Source organism: Mobula birostris, chromosome 22, assembly GCF_030028105.1.
Source record: "Mobula birostris isolate sMobBir1 chromosome 22, sMobBir1.hap1, whole genome shotgun sequence".
Lineage (NCBI taxonomy): Eukaryota > Metazoa > Chordata > Chondrichthyes > Myliobatiformes > Myliobatidae > Mobula > Mobula birostris.
This window is the reverse complement of record NC_092391.1, coordinates 42,627,953-42,644,548: the sequence shown is the minus strand read 5'-3', so window position 1 is coordinate 42,644,548 and position 16,596 is coordinate 42,627,953. Positions and strand designations below refer to the sequence as shown.

Genomic DNA, 16,596 nt, shown 5'->3' with positions numbered 1-16,596 from the left:
AGGCCACTGCTTCGTCAGTCCATCATGGCCGATTTATTATCTCTCTTAACCCATTCGTCCGCCTTCTCAACTGTCAACCTCCACTTTAAATACACCCAACTGTCGGTAACATAAAATCAGATTAAACGCTAGTCCCTTCCACTGACCTTCAACATGACTTCACAAAAGTGCATCTGAGCCTCTCCAAAGCGTAGCTTCAGTAGCTCCAGGTTCCGTATCTCCCTGCAGCAAAAATCACATGTCAGTAATCAGGATTCGCACAACACTAAGAGTTCTGTTGAACCTAGAAGAAATAGCAATTCAAACCACTTCCACAGGCTGAACCAAATAGAAAACACAGCAAAAATGATGATTAATATGAAAAAATAAGAGTATAAAATAAAGCTAATTAGAAATGGAAAAACAGAGTTAAAGTAATCTCATCCCTACACTGCCTGGTACGGAGTGAGCCACCAAGACAATGTGGAACATGTCCATCGGGAGATTGGCGTTGAGATGGGCTGGGCCCCCAGAAAACCACTCAATACTGAGATGGGGGGGGGGGGGGGTCTCAAGGCTGTACCCGTGCTGACACTCTGGTCAAGGCACCAGGCACCGGTCTACTGAGATGCAGTGAAAAGCAGGTAGGCATTACTATTTTTCTTTTTTTTTTAATTAATTTTTTTATGTGTTTCTACAATACAACAACAGAAAAAAACCATCAACAAAATGGAGATTTATACAGTGCAAAACAAACGTGTCCAATATATAATTCATAACAATAAGGAAAAAGCACCCAAAATAAAATCATATAAAATTAGTGTCCTCCCCACCCTCCCACTATAAAACCCCAGGCCAACCATTTCTATGTATAAAAGAAAAATTAATCAGAGCATTCAACCCCACAGAGCTGTAAATATATATAAAAAAAGAAAATATAATGCTGACTACCAAAACTATAATGTAATTCACAACAAAAAACCGTAAAACTTACAGAAAAAAAGCTAAAAGTAAGGGATTGTAGTACAAAAAAAAGGATAAACTTAATCTAAAGAGGAGTTATGAAAGTATTCAAGAAAAGGTCCCCACACCTTATGAAACTTGTCCGAATTAAGAAGTGAATAATGAACCTTTTCAAGGTCTAAGCAGGACATAATATCACTAAGCCATTGAGCATGAGTAGAATGACTATTTTTCTAGCTGGCGAGATGTATTGAGTGGTGTTCATAAGGATCCTTGCTGTGGCCTTAATATTTCCTTTTTCTATAAATAGTTTGAACGAAGGAATTGAAGGTACGATTGCTGAATTTGCTGACGGCACAAAAGCATGTAGGAAAGTAAACTGTGAAGCCCCAAGGGGTCCATTAAGGACTAAATCTGCTGGAAGAAATCTGCACGTGGACGAGCAGCAGCTGTAGCGGTGGTGGGAGGGGAGGGAGACTGCCAACGGTCAGAGAGAGACTGACGCTGCATCAGCACTAAGGGTGGAGGTGGGAAATAGCCAGTAGAGAGGAGGAGAGTGGTGAAACAGGGGCCAGAGGTGACAGCTGAACCAAGGAGCAGTGAGACAGATCAAAGCCAGGCGTGGAGGGGCGGAGATGGAGAGGTAGGTGGATTATTGATAGAGGCAGATGGAATAGAAACATAGAAAATAGGTGCAGGAGTAGGCCATTCGGCCCTTCGAGCCTGCACCACCATTCAGTGGCTGATCATTCAACGCAGAACCCTGTACCTGCCTGCTCTCCATACCCCCTGATCCCTTTAGCCACAAGGGCCATATCTAACTCCCTCTTAAATATAGCCAATGAACTGGCCTCAACTGTTTCCTGTGGCAGAGAATTCCACAGATTCACCACTCTCTGTATGAAGAAGTTTTTCCTCATCTCGGTCCTAAAAGGCTTCCCCTTTATCTTCAGACTGTGACCCCTCATTCTGGACTTCCCCAACATCGGGAACAATCTTCCTGCATCTAGCCTGTCCAATCCCTTTAGAATTTTATACGTTTCAATAAGATCCCCCTTCAATCTTCTAAATTCCAGCAAGTATAAGCCTAGTCGATCCAGTCTTTCATCATATGAAAGTCCTGCCATCCCAGGAATCAATCTGGTGAACCTTCTTTGTACTCCCACTATGGCAAGAATGTCTTTCCTCAGATTAGGGGACCAAAACTGCACACAATACTCCAGGTGTGGTCTCACCAAGGCCTTGTACAACTGCAGTAGAACCTCCCTGCTCCTGTACTTGAATCCTCTTGCTATGAATGCCAGCATACCATTCGCCTTTTTCACCTCCTGCTGTACCTGCATGCCCACTTTCAATGACTGGTGTACAATGACACCCAGGTCTCGTTGCACCTCCCCTTTTCCTAATCGGCCACCATTCAAAGAATAATCTGAATGAGGTTGGGGGTGGGGATAAAGGTGGAGGTTACTGCTGGAGGGTGATATGTGGGGACACAGGACTATTCGTGATAATAGAAAACATTAGGGAAGAGACGAAAGGCAGGTGGAACCATTACCAACTGATGAGCAGAGAAGTAGGGGTTGGAGGGAGGGCCAGTGCACATAATAAATGAATAGTAGGTTAATGAATCTCAGAGGGGGAGGGTGATATATGGAAGTTACTGATGTATGAAACGTAGCAAATGAAACATTGTGTGGGGAAATGTCCATTTTGGAAGGGAAAATATTATTTAAAGAGTGGGAGACTACAGAGCTGTGAAACACAGAAGGATTTGGGTGTCCTAGTTAAGTATCACAAAAGGCTATTATGCAGGTACAGAAAGTAATTGAGGAAGCTGATAGAATGGGATCATGTAAGGGAAGGTGAATAAAAATTTAGGCATTTTGCACTTCAGCTATACGGTAAATAACACTGATGAGACCACATCTGTACATATTGATCTTGTTTAGGGAAGCACTGAATAGCAGTTTAAAGTTTTAACAGACTGCTCCCTGGAATAGTTGAGCTTTTACTTATGTAGAAAGGTTGGACAGGGGCTTCTACCTGCAGGAGTTTTGAAGAATGAGAGGGATCTTAACATGATGTTTCTTTTGTGGAAGAATCTTCAACTAAAGGTCATTGTTTTAAAGTCAGAGACAGGAAATACTGTTTTGAATGCATGAATAGCTATGAGAACTACAATCACAATGAAGTCCATTGGGCAGATATGTCCTGTTCTGCCACACAAACCAAAGCAAACTGTCACAACCATTACACTCCCTGACAGACTGGGAATCATGAACTTAAAAAAATAAATCAGGAAAGAAGATTTAGTACACTGCCCAAGAGTGTACTGCACTCAGCAGTTGACTCCACCAACATGCTAAAGAGCTCACTTCAATAAGTCAAATAGTTCACAATCTTTTAGGGCCAACGGGGATTGACAAAAATACTAGTCTTGTAGCAAAATCCACTTGAATTTTTTTAAAAATCACTAGGAGACTGGAGAATTTGGAAGTTCAAAATTCAAAGAAAATTTATTATCAAAGTACATATATGTCACCATATACTACCCTGAGGTTCATTTTCTTGCAGGCACTCTCAAAGAAGTACAACATAATCAATAAAAAAACTACACAAGAAGACTGACAAACAACCAAATGCAAAAGATGACAAACTGAGCAAATAAAAATAATACTGAGAACATGAGTTGCACAATTATTAAGGTTCTTTATAACTGTAAGCTTTCTTCATCTTAGCATAAAATAATAAAATACATTTACAACCCTGATAATCTCTCATTATAGCTCATTTCATGAAATTGTATTTTGTGACAAGGAAACTGTATCTCATTTTTCCAAGTATACTAATAGTCAGATAGAGACTGACCATTTGTGCCTAAACTTCAGGGCTATCACCGACGGACAGAGAATACAAGGGAAATGGCAGATTCTATTGGATCGGGGACAGATATTGTTGCATTCAGATTCTCAAGGACAACATGATTTGAACAGTCTTAAGTGTATTGTAAACAAATTTATTGGCAATGCAAAGACAGGTGAGTTAGCAAGTTGCAAGAGTGGCACAAGGAGCCTGCAGAAGAATATAGCAAGGTTAATTGAACAGATAAGTATTTGGCAGATGGAGTATAATGTCAGAAAATATGAAGTTATACTATTTGGAAGAATGATACAGCTCTATCCGTATTCAAGATTTTCCTAAAACCTTACCACCTTGACCAAGCTTTCAATCACTACAAGGCTAAATATCAAACTTTGTTTGATAATGGTCTTACAAAATACCTTTGGATGCTTTAGCCCATTAAATATCATATGCAGAAAAAATTATTGCAATTGTTAAAAATGCAACAGGGGAACAGGGGAATTGAAATGCAATATTGCTATTAGTCACCAAAAGCAGGGAACACAACTAGTGCCTAGACTATTCAATGTTAGTAGAGACTATTATTGAATCAGGCATCATATGGTACGGAATGGTGGTCAGTGGAACAAAACAAGCATCTTGATACCTGCAAGTGATATAGCTGAAATGGTGGAGTATTCGGTCAGCCAGGAGAGTGCGATATTCATTGATGAAAAGCTCTTTGCTACCATAAATGCTGACCAACAAGGTAATAATATCAGAAGACCTGCGCTTAGAACCACATTTCCCTGAAAATGAAATTTAGAAGGACTACAGTCATTTTAGTTCAAGAAAAATAGACTAGTGGCAAATATGCAAAAGGTTCTTCCAGATTTTTGCTTTAAATTTAAGACTGGCTTGCCAAGTTACATCACATTTTCCTTCAAACACTTTATCAAAAAATATAACCAAATTCTTACACGAGGTGAGGTATTTCAGAGCTTTGCTTCTGCTATTTAGGTTCTGTTAAGAAACTGCATGAAATATCAGAATAATTAAGACAAGGAAGCATTACTGAGAAATCACTTGGGTGATTAAAGTCTACCAGAACAACTCCCAATCTAAAGTTTGTTTGCAGACAGATTAAAGAGTTAGAAATTCAAAGCAAATAATCACTATGCAATCTAGTTCAACTCTGCACATAAAAATGCAAGTACCTTGTAAAAAAAACTCACCTTAATCTACAAATACAATTCATCATTAGGGTTTTGAACCCATTTAATCTAAAAACAAATAATGCCACAGATCACAGATCTGCTTTGGGTGTGGATATTCTGGGCAGCTACCAAGATGTGCGAAAATAGAATCTGCATATTCCTATAAATGTCATTGAGTCATGTACTTTATTATCCCTCTTATGCACCCTACCCCCAGCTGCAACCCTTCACAAGCATTCATATTAATTGATCAGTAACAATGAATTAAACTGCTTACTCGATAAGAAATAGCAATAACTGGTCAATATTTTATAGATTCAGGATTATTAATACCAAATTCAGTTGTTGTTAGAACCTAAACATGAACCTGTTCTGTTGGGACTTGGGTTTTCTTTATTATCTAGCTGGTCTCCTTAAAAACTATGCATACATTTCTCCTTCCTTTTGGAAAATTTCAGATTACCTGGATCTGCATCAATAGGATCAGGGAGCCAGTTCTCTGGATCAGACATGTCATCATCACTGTCCTGTCCGTGCTCCAAAGTGATTGGATCTGCTTTTGAGAGTTCGTTCGCAAGATCACTGGAACCCTCTGAATCATCAGTCAAACCTGCTACTATCTGTCTCACAGTATCCTCACGAGTCCTGGGAGTTAACAAATAAAAATAAATGATAAATTAGTTATAAAGAAACATTGCAGTGCTAGGGGACTCGATAGTCGGAGGAACAGACTGGAGATTCTGTGGACGTAAACAAGACATCCAAATGGTATGTTGCCTCCCAAGTGCCAGGGTCAGGGACATCTCAGAGTATAAGAAATAAGGCGAATGATCTTGTTGCACTATTAGATTTTCGGGTATGATGTTGTGGCCATCACTCAATCCTTGCTGAAGGATGGTTGTAATTAGGAGCTGAATGTCCAAGGTTACATGTTGTATCAGAACGATAGGAAGGTCAGTAGGCAGAGTAGCATGGCTCTGTTGGTAAAGAATGGCATCAAATCAATAGAAAGATGTGGCACAGGATCACAAGGTGTTAAATCCTTGCAAGTTGAGTTAAGAAACTGCAAGTATAAAAGGACCCTGATGGCAGTTATAAACAAGCCTCCCAACAATAGCTGGGATGTGGACCACAGATTACAACAGGAAACAGAGAAGTCATGTCAAAAGAACAATGTTATGATAGTCATGGGAGATTTTAACATGCAAGTCGATTGGGAAAAATCAGGTTGGAAATGGATTTCAAGAGAGTAGGTTTGTTGAATACCTACAAGATGTTTTTTTTAGAGCAGTTTGTCGTTGAGCCTACTAGGGGATCTGCTATATTGGACTTGGTGTTATGTAATAAACCGGAGGTGATCAGGGAGCTTAAGATAAAAGAACCCTTTGGAGGCAGTGATGACAATATGATTGATTTCAACTTGAAATTTGATAGGGAGAAAGTAAAGTCTGACATAGCAGTATTTCAGTGGAGTAAAGGAGGTTTGAGAGAAGAGTTGGCCAAAGTAAATTGGAAGGAGATGCTGGCAGGGATGACAGCAAAGCAGCAATGGTGTGAGTTTCTAGAAAAAATTAGGAAGGAGCAGGATAGATGCATTCCAAACACAAAGAAATAGTCAAAACAGCACAATCATGGTTGTCAAGGGAAGTCAAAGCTAATGTAAAAGCAAAAGAGAGGGCATACAATAAAGCAAAAATTAGTGGGATGATAGAGGATTGAGAAGCTTTTAAAATCCTACAGAGAGCAACTAAAAGAATCATAAGGAAAAGACGAAATATGAAAGAAAGCTAGCAAACATCAAAGTGGATAGTAAAAGCTTTTTCAAGATTGTAAAAAATAAAAGAGATGAGCGTAGATATAGGACTGTTAGAAAATGAGACCGGAGAAATAATAACGGGGGCTAAGGAGATGGCAGATGAAATTAGTATTTTGCATCAGTCTTCACTGTGGAAGACACTAGCAGTGTGCCAGATGTTGAAGGGTGTGAGGGTAGAAAAGTAGTATTACAGGGAGAAGGTGCTCAAAAAACTGAAACACCCAAGGGTACACAAGTCACCCAGACCAGATGAACTGCATCCTAGGGTTCTAAAAGAGGTAGCGATAGATTGTAGAGGCATTAGTAATGATCTTTCAAAAATCATTGGACTCTGGCAAGGTGTCGGAAGACTAGAAAATTGCAAATGCCACACCACTCTTTAAGAAAGGAGGAAGGTAGCAGAAAGGAAATTATAGACCAGTTAGCCTGACCTCAGTGGTTGTGAAGATGTTGAAGTCAATAGTTACGTACTTGGTGATACAGGACAAGATAGGACAAAGTCAGCATGATTTCCTTAGGGGAAAATCTTGCCTGAAGAACCTGTCGGAATTCTTTGAGATTACATGTAGGATAGATAAAGGGGATGCAGTGGATGTTGTATATTTTGACTTCCACAAGGTCTCTGACAAGGTGCCACACACGAGCCTGCTTACCAAGTTAAGAGCCCATGGCATTACAGGGAAGTTACTAGTATGGTTACAGCATTAGCTGATTGGTGAGAAGCAGCAAGTGGGAATAAAAGCATCCTTTTCCGGTTAGCTGACAGTGACTAGTGGTGTTCTGCAGGGGTCTGTGTTGGGACTGCTTCTTTTTATGTTGTATATCAATGATTTAGATGATGGAATAGATGTTGCCAAGTTTGCAGATGATACGAAGCTGGAGGGGCAGGTAGTGTTGAGGAAACAGGTAGGCTGCAGAAGGACTTAAGACATTAAGAGAGTGGCAAATAAAATACAATGTTGGAAAGTGCATGGTCATGCACTTTGACAGTAGAAATAAATGTGCAGACTATTTTCTAAACGGAGAAAATCCAAAAATCTGAGATGCAAAGGGACTTGGGAATCCTTGTGCAGAACACCCTAAAGGATAACTTGCAGGTAGAGCTGGTGGTGAGGAAGGCAAATGTAATGTTAGCATTTTTTTCCAAGAGGTGTAGAATACAAGAGCAGGGATGTGATGCCTCACTGGTGAGGCCTCACCTTGAGTACTGTGAACAATTTTGAGCTCCTCATCTAAGAAAAGATGTGCTAGCATTGGAGACAGTTCAGAGGAGGTTCACAAGGCTGATTCCGAGAATGAAAGGGTTATCGTATGAGGAACGATTGTGGAACAATTTTATCTGTGTCAGTATGCCAGTTTGTGGATCACAGGTGTCTGCAGCCCCACATCAGGGCAGCAAATACAGCCTCCCAAATGCTCACTCGTGTATTGCTGGATACAAGTCAGGTGCTCATAACCTGGGGAAGGCCAGTAATCCAACCCAAAAAAAAAGCAGCAAGCCTGAAGATCGGAATTTCCTTTAGAATTCAACAATCTATGACCATGAAATTGATAAAGCAAATATTGAATTATTAGATTACACTAAAAAGAAACAAATCAGATTGTAAGAGCTTCTGTTGGTCTACAAAAAGGAAAAGATCAACAGGAGCAAATTACAGATAGAAACAGAAAAGTGAAATAATGGGAATTAAACAAACATTCCTCAAACATGACAAACTTTTAGAAATTCTGAAGGATCAAGAGCCCAGAAACAAAACAGATTAATAGTAGAAAAGAAATACAACCAGAAAAGCTTATGAGATGATAAACCTCGAGGATTTAATCAGTATTGCAGAACTTTGAAAGAAGTGCCTAAAGACATGGTGGTTACCAACTTCAAAAACTACACAGATTCTGAGGAAGGTCTCCAGCCTGAAACGTTAACTCAGTTTTTATATCCATAGATGACACACAACCTGCTGATTGTTTCCTGCACATTGTATCTGTTCATTGTGGATTGTTCCCACAGGCTGGAGTATAGCAGAGCTGATTATATAAGAAATGAGGAAAAGGAAAAAACATGGAAATATTAATGGCTCACCCTGACAGCAAGGAAATGCTAGAATATATAATTAAAGCCATAATAGGGCACTTAGAAAACCAAAGCAGCATTGCAAAGAATCAATATGGATTTATGAAACCATTAGTGTTTGATTAATCTATTGCTATTCTTCAAGAATGAATCTAGTCAAATGGATGCAGTGGACTCAATTATTGCAGTGTATACGGATCTTAAAAGACTTCCATGCAGGAAGTTGGCGAACAAATAAAGGACACATGTAATTGGATACTAGTGTGGATTAAGAGTTAATTTTAAAAAAACAAAGTTGGAATAAAAAGGTCATTCCCAGGTCCACAGACTGTGACTTGTGATGAGCCAAAGGAATTGGAGTTGGGACCAATCTGTATCAGTGATGTATTTAAGGAAAGTAAATGTCATATTTTCAAGACTGCTGATGAGGCAAAACTGAGCAAGAATGAAGATGTAAAAAGGCTTCATGATAATAAAGGCAAGCTGAGTGAGTGGGCAACAATATAGCAAATGGAGTACAACTCAGAAAAAAACTAGGTAGCCGTAAACATGTTTTCATAATGAAAAAAGAAAGTGTTTGTGTTCAAAAAGACTTCTTCTTGTATACATCACTGAAAGGTAGTGTGCAAGTGTACTTATAGAGGAAAGACACATTGGATAACGATGTTTTACAGCAATAATACAAGATCTTGATGAAGTCTCACAGAAATCTTCAGGGAATTCTATACAATTCTGGTTTCTTGACTAAAGGTGACCATATTTCCTATGGAGTACAGCAAAGTTTCCAATATTTTCATTTTCCTTTATAACTTGTGAGGCTACTTCAGCCTGCTGAGTCTAAGGCAACTCTCAAAGGATTCCCATCAATCCCAGTCCCCATCTTATTTTTCTTGCATACCCATCAACTCCTTTCTAACTCTCCTACTAACCCACATCAAAGATAATTTACTGTAGCCAATTATCTTACTAACCAGCACATCGGTAAGAGAAATCAAGATACATGGAGATGGGTCAGGAAGGATCAGCTACAATCCTCTGGAATGGCACAGCAGGTTCAAGAGGCAAAATAGCCAAGTCCTGCTCCTATCTTGTATGTTTACATTCTAACACTCACATCTCTCAAGCTGTTGGTTTTTCCTGCTAAATTGTTATCCACCTTACAAAAGAAAGGAAGCATCCAAACAGCATTTTGTTCTGATGCAAGAATTACCCAGACTTTAAAGCAAAACATTAGGCCCATAATAAAAACTCCATTAACTCCTATTTCCATCACAATTCAAAGTAATACATTCCATCTCAACTCCAGCAAACCTCATCAAAGTTGCTGGTGAACGCAGCAGGCCAGGCAGCATCTCTAGGAAGAGGTACAGTCGACGTTTCAGGCTTGTGTCCAGCAAACCTGTAGTGTATTGAACTGAGCATAATGTTCACCATTTGAAAGTGCACTTTTCTAACCACATAACTGCTGATAACTTGTTTGTAATCCAACAGTAACTGTGACATGTTAATTTACTCATCCACAAAAAGTGCAATAATTAACCAGAGTGAGAAAAGTCAAAACATCAAAGTCGAGTTTATTGTCACATGCACAGGTGCAATAAAAACCTTATTTGCAGCAATATCACAGGCACATAGTACTAGAAAGGCAGCATAAGAAAATATAAATTATACACAATTTTCACAAGAAAGAAAGTAATGTCATGCAGAGTGGTTACAGTATTGCTAAACTGAGGTAGTGATCAGGGTCTTGCCAGCAGGTTCAACAACTGAATGGTTGAAAGGAAGTAGCTGTTCCTGAACCCAGTGGTGTGCAACTTTAGGTTACTGTGCCCCCTGCATGCTGGCAGATGCGAGAATGTGGCATGACATGGGAGAGTGGGTATCTTTGATGATGCTTTCTGAGGTGGCGCCTCATATAGGGAGATAGTGTCAGTAATTTGTTGAGCTGAGTACGGTACTCCCGGCAGCTTCTTAAGTTCCTGTGAAATCGGACTGCCGTACCACCACACTGTCACCGACCAAGATTGCCAATTCAGTTAGAACAAAATTAAACAAAGTCCATTGTAGAGTAAAATGTTCAAGGTGGTCAGTATTTCTATGGTGAGGTAATGATCAGCAAACTCAGTAAAACACAGTTCTGCTCATAGTAACCACAGATGCAACACTGTACCTTAGATACTTGCGTACTGGCTCACATACCACCTCCAAAATTACCATGGATGGATCCAACTCACGAAGGGCTTTGATGGCAGAAATGTACAGTGTTATCACATCAGCAGTATTCACTCCTAAATAAAGAAACACCAGCCATTAAATACTGAAACAGGGCGCCATAGTAGTTTAGTAGTTAGCACGACACTGTTACAGCTCAGGGTGTCGGAGTTCAGAGTTCAATTCCAGCTGTCCTCTGTGAGGAGTTTGTACAGTCTGCCTGCGAAATGTGGGGGGGTTTTCCAAGTGCTCTGGTTTCCTCCCACAGCCCAGTGAAGTACCAGTTAGTAGGTTAATTAGTCATTGTAAATTGCCCTGTGATTAAGTTAAGGTTAAATCGGGGGTTGCCGGGTGGCGCAGTTCAAAATAAAATAGAAAATAAAAAATCAATTTACACACATTTTAAACCTCGTCATTCAAATTAAGTAGAAACCAAACCAATGGAATAGCTCTTCTGGAACCAGAAAAGTCCTGATAAAGGGCCTCACCTAAAATGTTGCCTGTTAATTTCCTTCCATAGATGCTGTCTGACCCACTGATTTGTTCCAGTGTTTTGAGAGTGGTGATCCAAATTTCCACCATCTGCAGTGTCTTTTGTTTCTGGTGTTCAAGGAAACTTAGATCTCTTTGCAACTATCCTTCTCCTCATCCATCAACATTCAGAAAATACGGCAAAACTCCAATAGCCTACTTTTTTTTTACAACTCGTGGTAGCTGAATATCTGGCTCACTGGATGATGTTTCACGCACTCCCATTAAATTCATCAAGGCCCTTTCTGCACTCCCTATAAACTCACCATGTTCACTAGAAGTGATTAAAAAAGGCGTGTTTTGGGGATTAGTAGGAGTAATACCCAATAGTTCAGAGAATATGCCAGTCTGCAAAGACCAAAATCCAAATGGTGCTAGAAGAGTTTTACTGAAATATCTATTTTTAGACCAAAGTGCATAACTGCACGTTAAACTGTATCTACCATGCTTTTGTCTATTCACCCACCATGTCTACACAGCTCACCACTATAATCTCCAGCCAGTCTATTTTTCTTAAAAACTTCCAGTACCCCAAGCACCACACATTCTAAGTACTTACTCTCAGAACTCCAAGTTACTATGCTCCTTTAAATTCACTCAATTAGATGACCCTCTATAAAATTCTGATAGCCAGAAAGCAGCTCTTCCTCTTTCACAATTTAATATACCCTACGAGCATTTAATAACATGAACAATTACCAAAACAGCATGACTAGAGAATCAGCCTGTGCTTAGGTAGCCTTTTAACCATTCGTTATCGCAATTCTTTTTACATTTATGGAAATAAACGTACGTATCCAAACACTTTTATGGAAAGCTAATTCACATAAATGTAAAATCTTTATTTCACAATCATGTTTTTTTTTTAATGTTGATGATTGAAATGCCTTTTTAGAATACCTCATGAAGACAAAATATATTACTGACTCCCTGCCAATCACCTGAGTGACAGAACACTAGCCTGAGCACTCCAAAACAACTCAATTAAAATTTTCTGTGTGTTTTTCTGGAAATATTAGACATTGAGAACAAGAAATGATTGGTTTGAATGTGAACAATAGGCATCTTATTCCCAAACACTACTCATGCTACGTTGTATACTTTAGAATGTACGTATTAAACAGACACCTGGGTGGAGAAGCCGGGTCTCCAGGGCCATTTTCAGTGATGAAAGCAATTGTTGTCTCTGATTGGTCCTTTCTAGACAAACTTTCAGGTCCTGCAATGCAGCCTTGGATTCTGGGAAGTCTACAGTTCAAAGTAAAACACAGATTAGCAACTTCCATGGAAAACTTATTACCAATATTACCACAATATCCATCTCAAAAATTACCACACAATATAAAACTGTGGTGCCTGAACCCCAAAAGTTGTTTCTTTCACTGGCTCCACAGGAGGGAAAAAGCAAAGAAAATGTGATCTAGTGATCACATGGTAGCTGGAAGAGGCCATTTATATTTTTGGAACATGATGCTGGCACCTGCCCCTCCAAAATTCTTGTTAACAAACCAGAAATAATTCAGTATAAATCCACACACAAACCAAAAACATTGAAGGTACTGAAATTTTAAAAATGGGTTGAAACACCTAATTAAGAAAAGTGTAATTGTTTCCTCTTGCCTCGAATGATGCTGAAGAGTTCCTCAATCCTCATATTAGCATAAACTTGATAGAGGAAAAACTGTAGGTGTATTCTCCAGCGTTGCAGTGTGCTGCTTGTCTGAGGAGAAGCTGATTTAATGCTGGCCTTCTGCAGGAAAACCATACTCAGCCAACAAATCACTTTTGACTCCAACCACTGAAGAGAAAAAGAGAATACCAGCTAACAGCTTAAGATCTTCATTCCTTCATTAGCCCACACTTACACTGTGACAAAGCAAAGGCACTCAACTCTGATCCCCACAAAGTTCTATTGATAGAAATGTCAGAGATGGTCAAAGTCCAACAACTTATGGGCCAAGAAACTGTTAAGTTTCAGGGTGATAATGTCTTGAAAGAACCCATGTCATAATGATCTTTGCTGAGTAATGCATTCCACCACTTTTGATCCACTTCAGAATGTAGAATTAAGACTCCAATCCTAAACTGAGAATACAGGAACAAAAATGAGCCATTCAGCCCTTCAAACCTTCCCAATGTTCGATGGCTTCATTATTTCACTACATCCTAACAGGACATCTCGTTCATATCTTTGGCCAGCAAATATCAAGTTCAATGAAAAATTTAAAATTATTAATTTACAGCAAACGACTCAAGTGTATCATTCTTTATGTGAAGAGATGTTTCTTAATATCTCTCCCAAATGCCCTCCAATTTCAAAGTTAGGTCCCCTTTTATCCCAGACTCCCAAGAGTGATTGATGTGATTTATTTCCCCAACTCTTCCTGTACTACATCAATGGCTGCATTGGTGCTGCATCATGCACTCGTGCTGAGCTTGTCAATTTCATCAACTTTGCCTCCAAATTCCAGCCTGCCCTTAAATTCACTTGATCCATTTCTGACACCTCACTTCACTTTCTTGATCTCTGTCTGCATCTCTGGAAACAAACTATCTACCAACATCTTTTATAAACCTACCAATTCTATTTTGACTATACCTCTTTCCACCATGTCTCCTGTAAACATGCTATTCCCTTTTCTCAGTTCCTTCGTCTTCACCACGTCTATTTCCAGGATGAGACTTTCCTATCCAGGACATAGAAATGTTCCTCCTTCTTCAAAGAACGGGTTTTCCCTTCTCCATCGAGTCTGCACTCACTTGCATCTCCTCCATTTCATGGATATCTGTGCTCACTCCATCTTCCCACCACGTTAAGAGGGATAGAATTCCTCTTGTCCTTACCACAACTTCCACATCTTCAAAGGGGTTCTTCCACCAAACACATCATTACCGTAAAGCCGTAAGATATAGGAGCAGAATTAGACCCAATGAGTCTGCTCCACCATTTCATCATGGCTGATCCATTTGCCCCCTCAGCCCGAATCTCCTGCCTTCTCCCAGTATCCTTCATGCCCTGACTAATCAAGACTCTATCAAGTCTGTCTTAAATATAACCGAATTGGCCTCCACAGCCACCTGCGGCAACAAATTCCACAGATTCACCACTCTCTGGGTAAAGAATTGCCTCTTCTGTGGTACTGCAGTAGCAAATTACATTGAGCGTCCAGATCCTTGCACAGGGTCATTACTGCAGACTGAGCACAAGGGCTTTGTAAAGGGGTCATCCAATCTGCGTGTGGCTTCTCCAACGTAGAAGATCACAGGTAAGAATCATGCAGGGGAAGTGGCAGGCAGAGACACAAGAATGGATCAGCAAATTGCAAAGAGACGATCCCCTCAAAATGCTGAAAAAGGAGTACTGATGTGCCTGGTAGTGGAATCTTTTTGGAACTAACAGAAATTACAAAGGATGATCCATTGAATACTGAGGCTGGCAAGTGGAAGGACCAAGATAATTCTAATAGAGAACAGATGAGTGCGGAATTGAGGAAATAGATGAGATACAAGCTTGGACATCTACCCACTATGGTAGAGGGGACGCTATGGTTAAGAAAGGAGGAAGTCATTTCAGAAGCACCTGTGCAACATAAAATCTAGGGAAGAACAAAATCTGCAAAATAATTTTTTGTTTTAAGATCCAAGTATCAGGAAGTAAAACTCTCTGTATAAATTGCACTCTGGTCATTCACCCATTTCATATGAAATAATTAGTCTGTGGTTCCTAATTAGTCATCTGATTTATGTTACAGGAGTGATTCTCTTTCCAAGATACTCAGTAAAACAACAGAGCTGGAGCTCCTCCTCTGTAGATTTATTGCTCCTATTTCATTAACTCATCTCAGAACTTCATTCCTGAATCTCATAACAAATGTTAAAAAAGGTCTGAACGATGGATTTAGATTCATGTTTTATACCTTAGTGGCCTTTCTGCATGAAAGCCAAGACCCAGAGCACTCTTCCCTTTCTCCTGCTTTACTGTGAGGTGCAAAACAGCTACACTGCCATGATATCCGCCCCGAATCTAGCTAACCACAGGAAGATATGAAACAACTCTGAATGAATATCCAGCCAAGATGGAGCCTGTATACAATGCTCCTTTAGTCGACATCTTCTGGACAGATCATGAAGCCATATATTTCTCGAAGATTGTTTGGGTGTTTCAGCGCTCTGCAGTCTCCAAAGGATTCCAGGAGGCAGAGGCAGCATGCAGGAACCTCGTGGCAAGAAGTCTGCGGGACAGGGCGCAAGCCAATGGTCAACTCCATTTCACCAATTAAAGTAACAAGGGAAATTGAAACATCGAGGCGAATGCAGAAGGTGGGCACCAGCTGCTTGCCTTTTTTATCACTGGGGGAATCGCTCTGCTGCCGGAGAGGGGAGACTGCCTTTTGATAGCTGGTGGGATCGCTCACTGCCGGAGAGGGAAAGGCCTGCCACTGTGCCCGGAGAATGTTACCAGGTTTCCTGCATTTTGGTTATGGACTTGGACTATAGACTCCTCCCCCCCCCCCCCCACCGTCTTATAGGTTTTTTTATTTTTTTGTGGGCGGGGGTGGGTGATTTGGGGTTCAATGTGCCTGTTTATGTTTGTTTTCTCTGTGCTGGGAGGAGGGATTTGGAGGTTGATAATCATGTTGTCGTTCTTTTCTTTCTTGGTTTTGTGGCTATCCAGAGAAGAAGAATTTCAGAGTTGTATACTTTGATAATAAATGAACCTTTGAAATGGAAATATTTAGGTTATCAGCATCTGAAACTGCTACACCAGTCTGAAAGATTTTTCCACCTTTTTTTTGAAATGGTGGTGAAGTTTTGTAAAGTTTCTAATTTCTATTTTGTTTTTAATTTTTCTTTCATTCACCCCCATCAGATTTATTACAATGCTCTGCATACCACTGCTCATCGTATAGCTCTGAATCTACAAATCGGTAAGTTTGGCTACATGGATCGTTTGGGCCAAGACAAAA

The 16,596-nt window shown here is 39.9% G+C and overlaps 1 protein-coding gene across 4 annotated transcripts in view; it reads right to left on the bottom strand.

Moving 5' to 3' along the window:
• Positions 1–16,596, bottom strand: part of anapc2 (anaphase promoting complex subunit 2) — a 49,752-nt gene that overhangs the window by 26,683 nt on the left and 6,473 nt on the right. For all 4 annotated transcript variants that reach the window (XM_072240560.1, XM_072240561.1, XM_072240562.1 and 1 more), the window contains exons 4-9: positions 13,250–13,427; positions 12,758–12,877; positions 11,058–11,175; positions 5,464–5,645; positions 4,451–4,592; positions 147–222 (exon numbers count right to left, since the gene is read on the bottom strand). In XM_072240560.1, the coding sequence (XP_072096661.1) occupies positions 147–222; positions 4,451–4,592; positions 5,464–5,645; positions 11,058–11,175; positions 12,758–12,877; positions 13,250–13,427 (816 nt within the window). The remainder of the gene's footprint in view (positions 1–146; positions 223–4,450; positions 4,593–5,463; positions 5,646–11,057; positions 11,176–12,757; positions 12,878–13,249; positions 13,428–16,596) is intronic.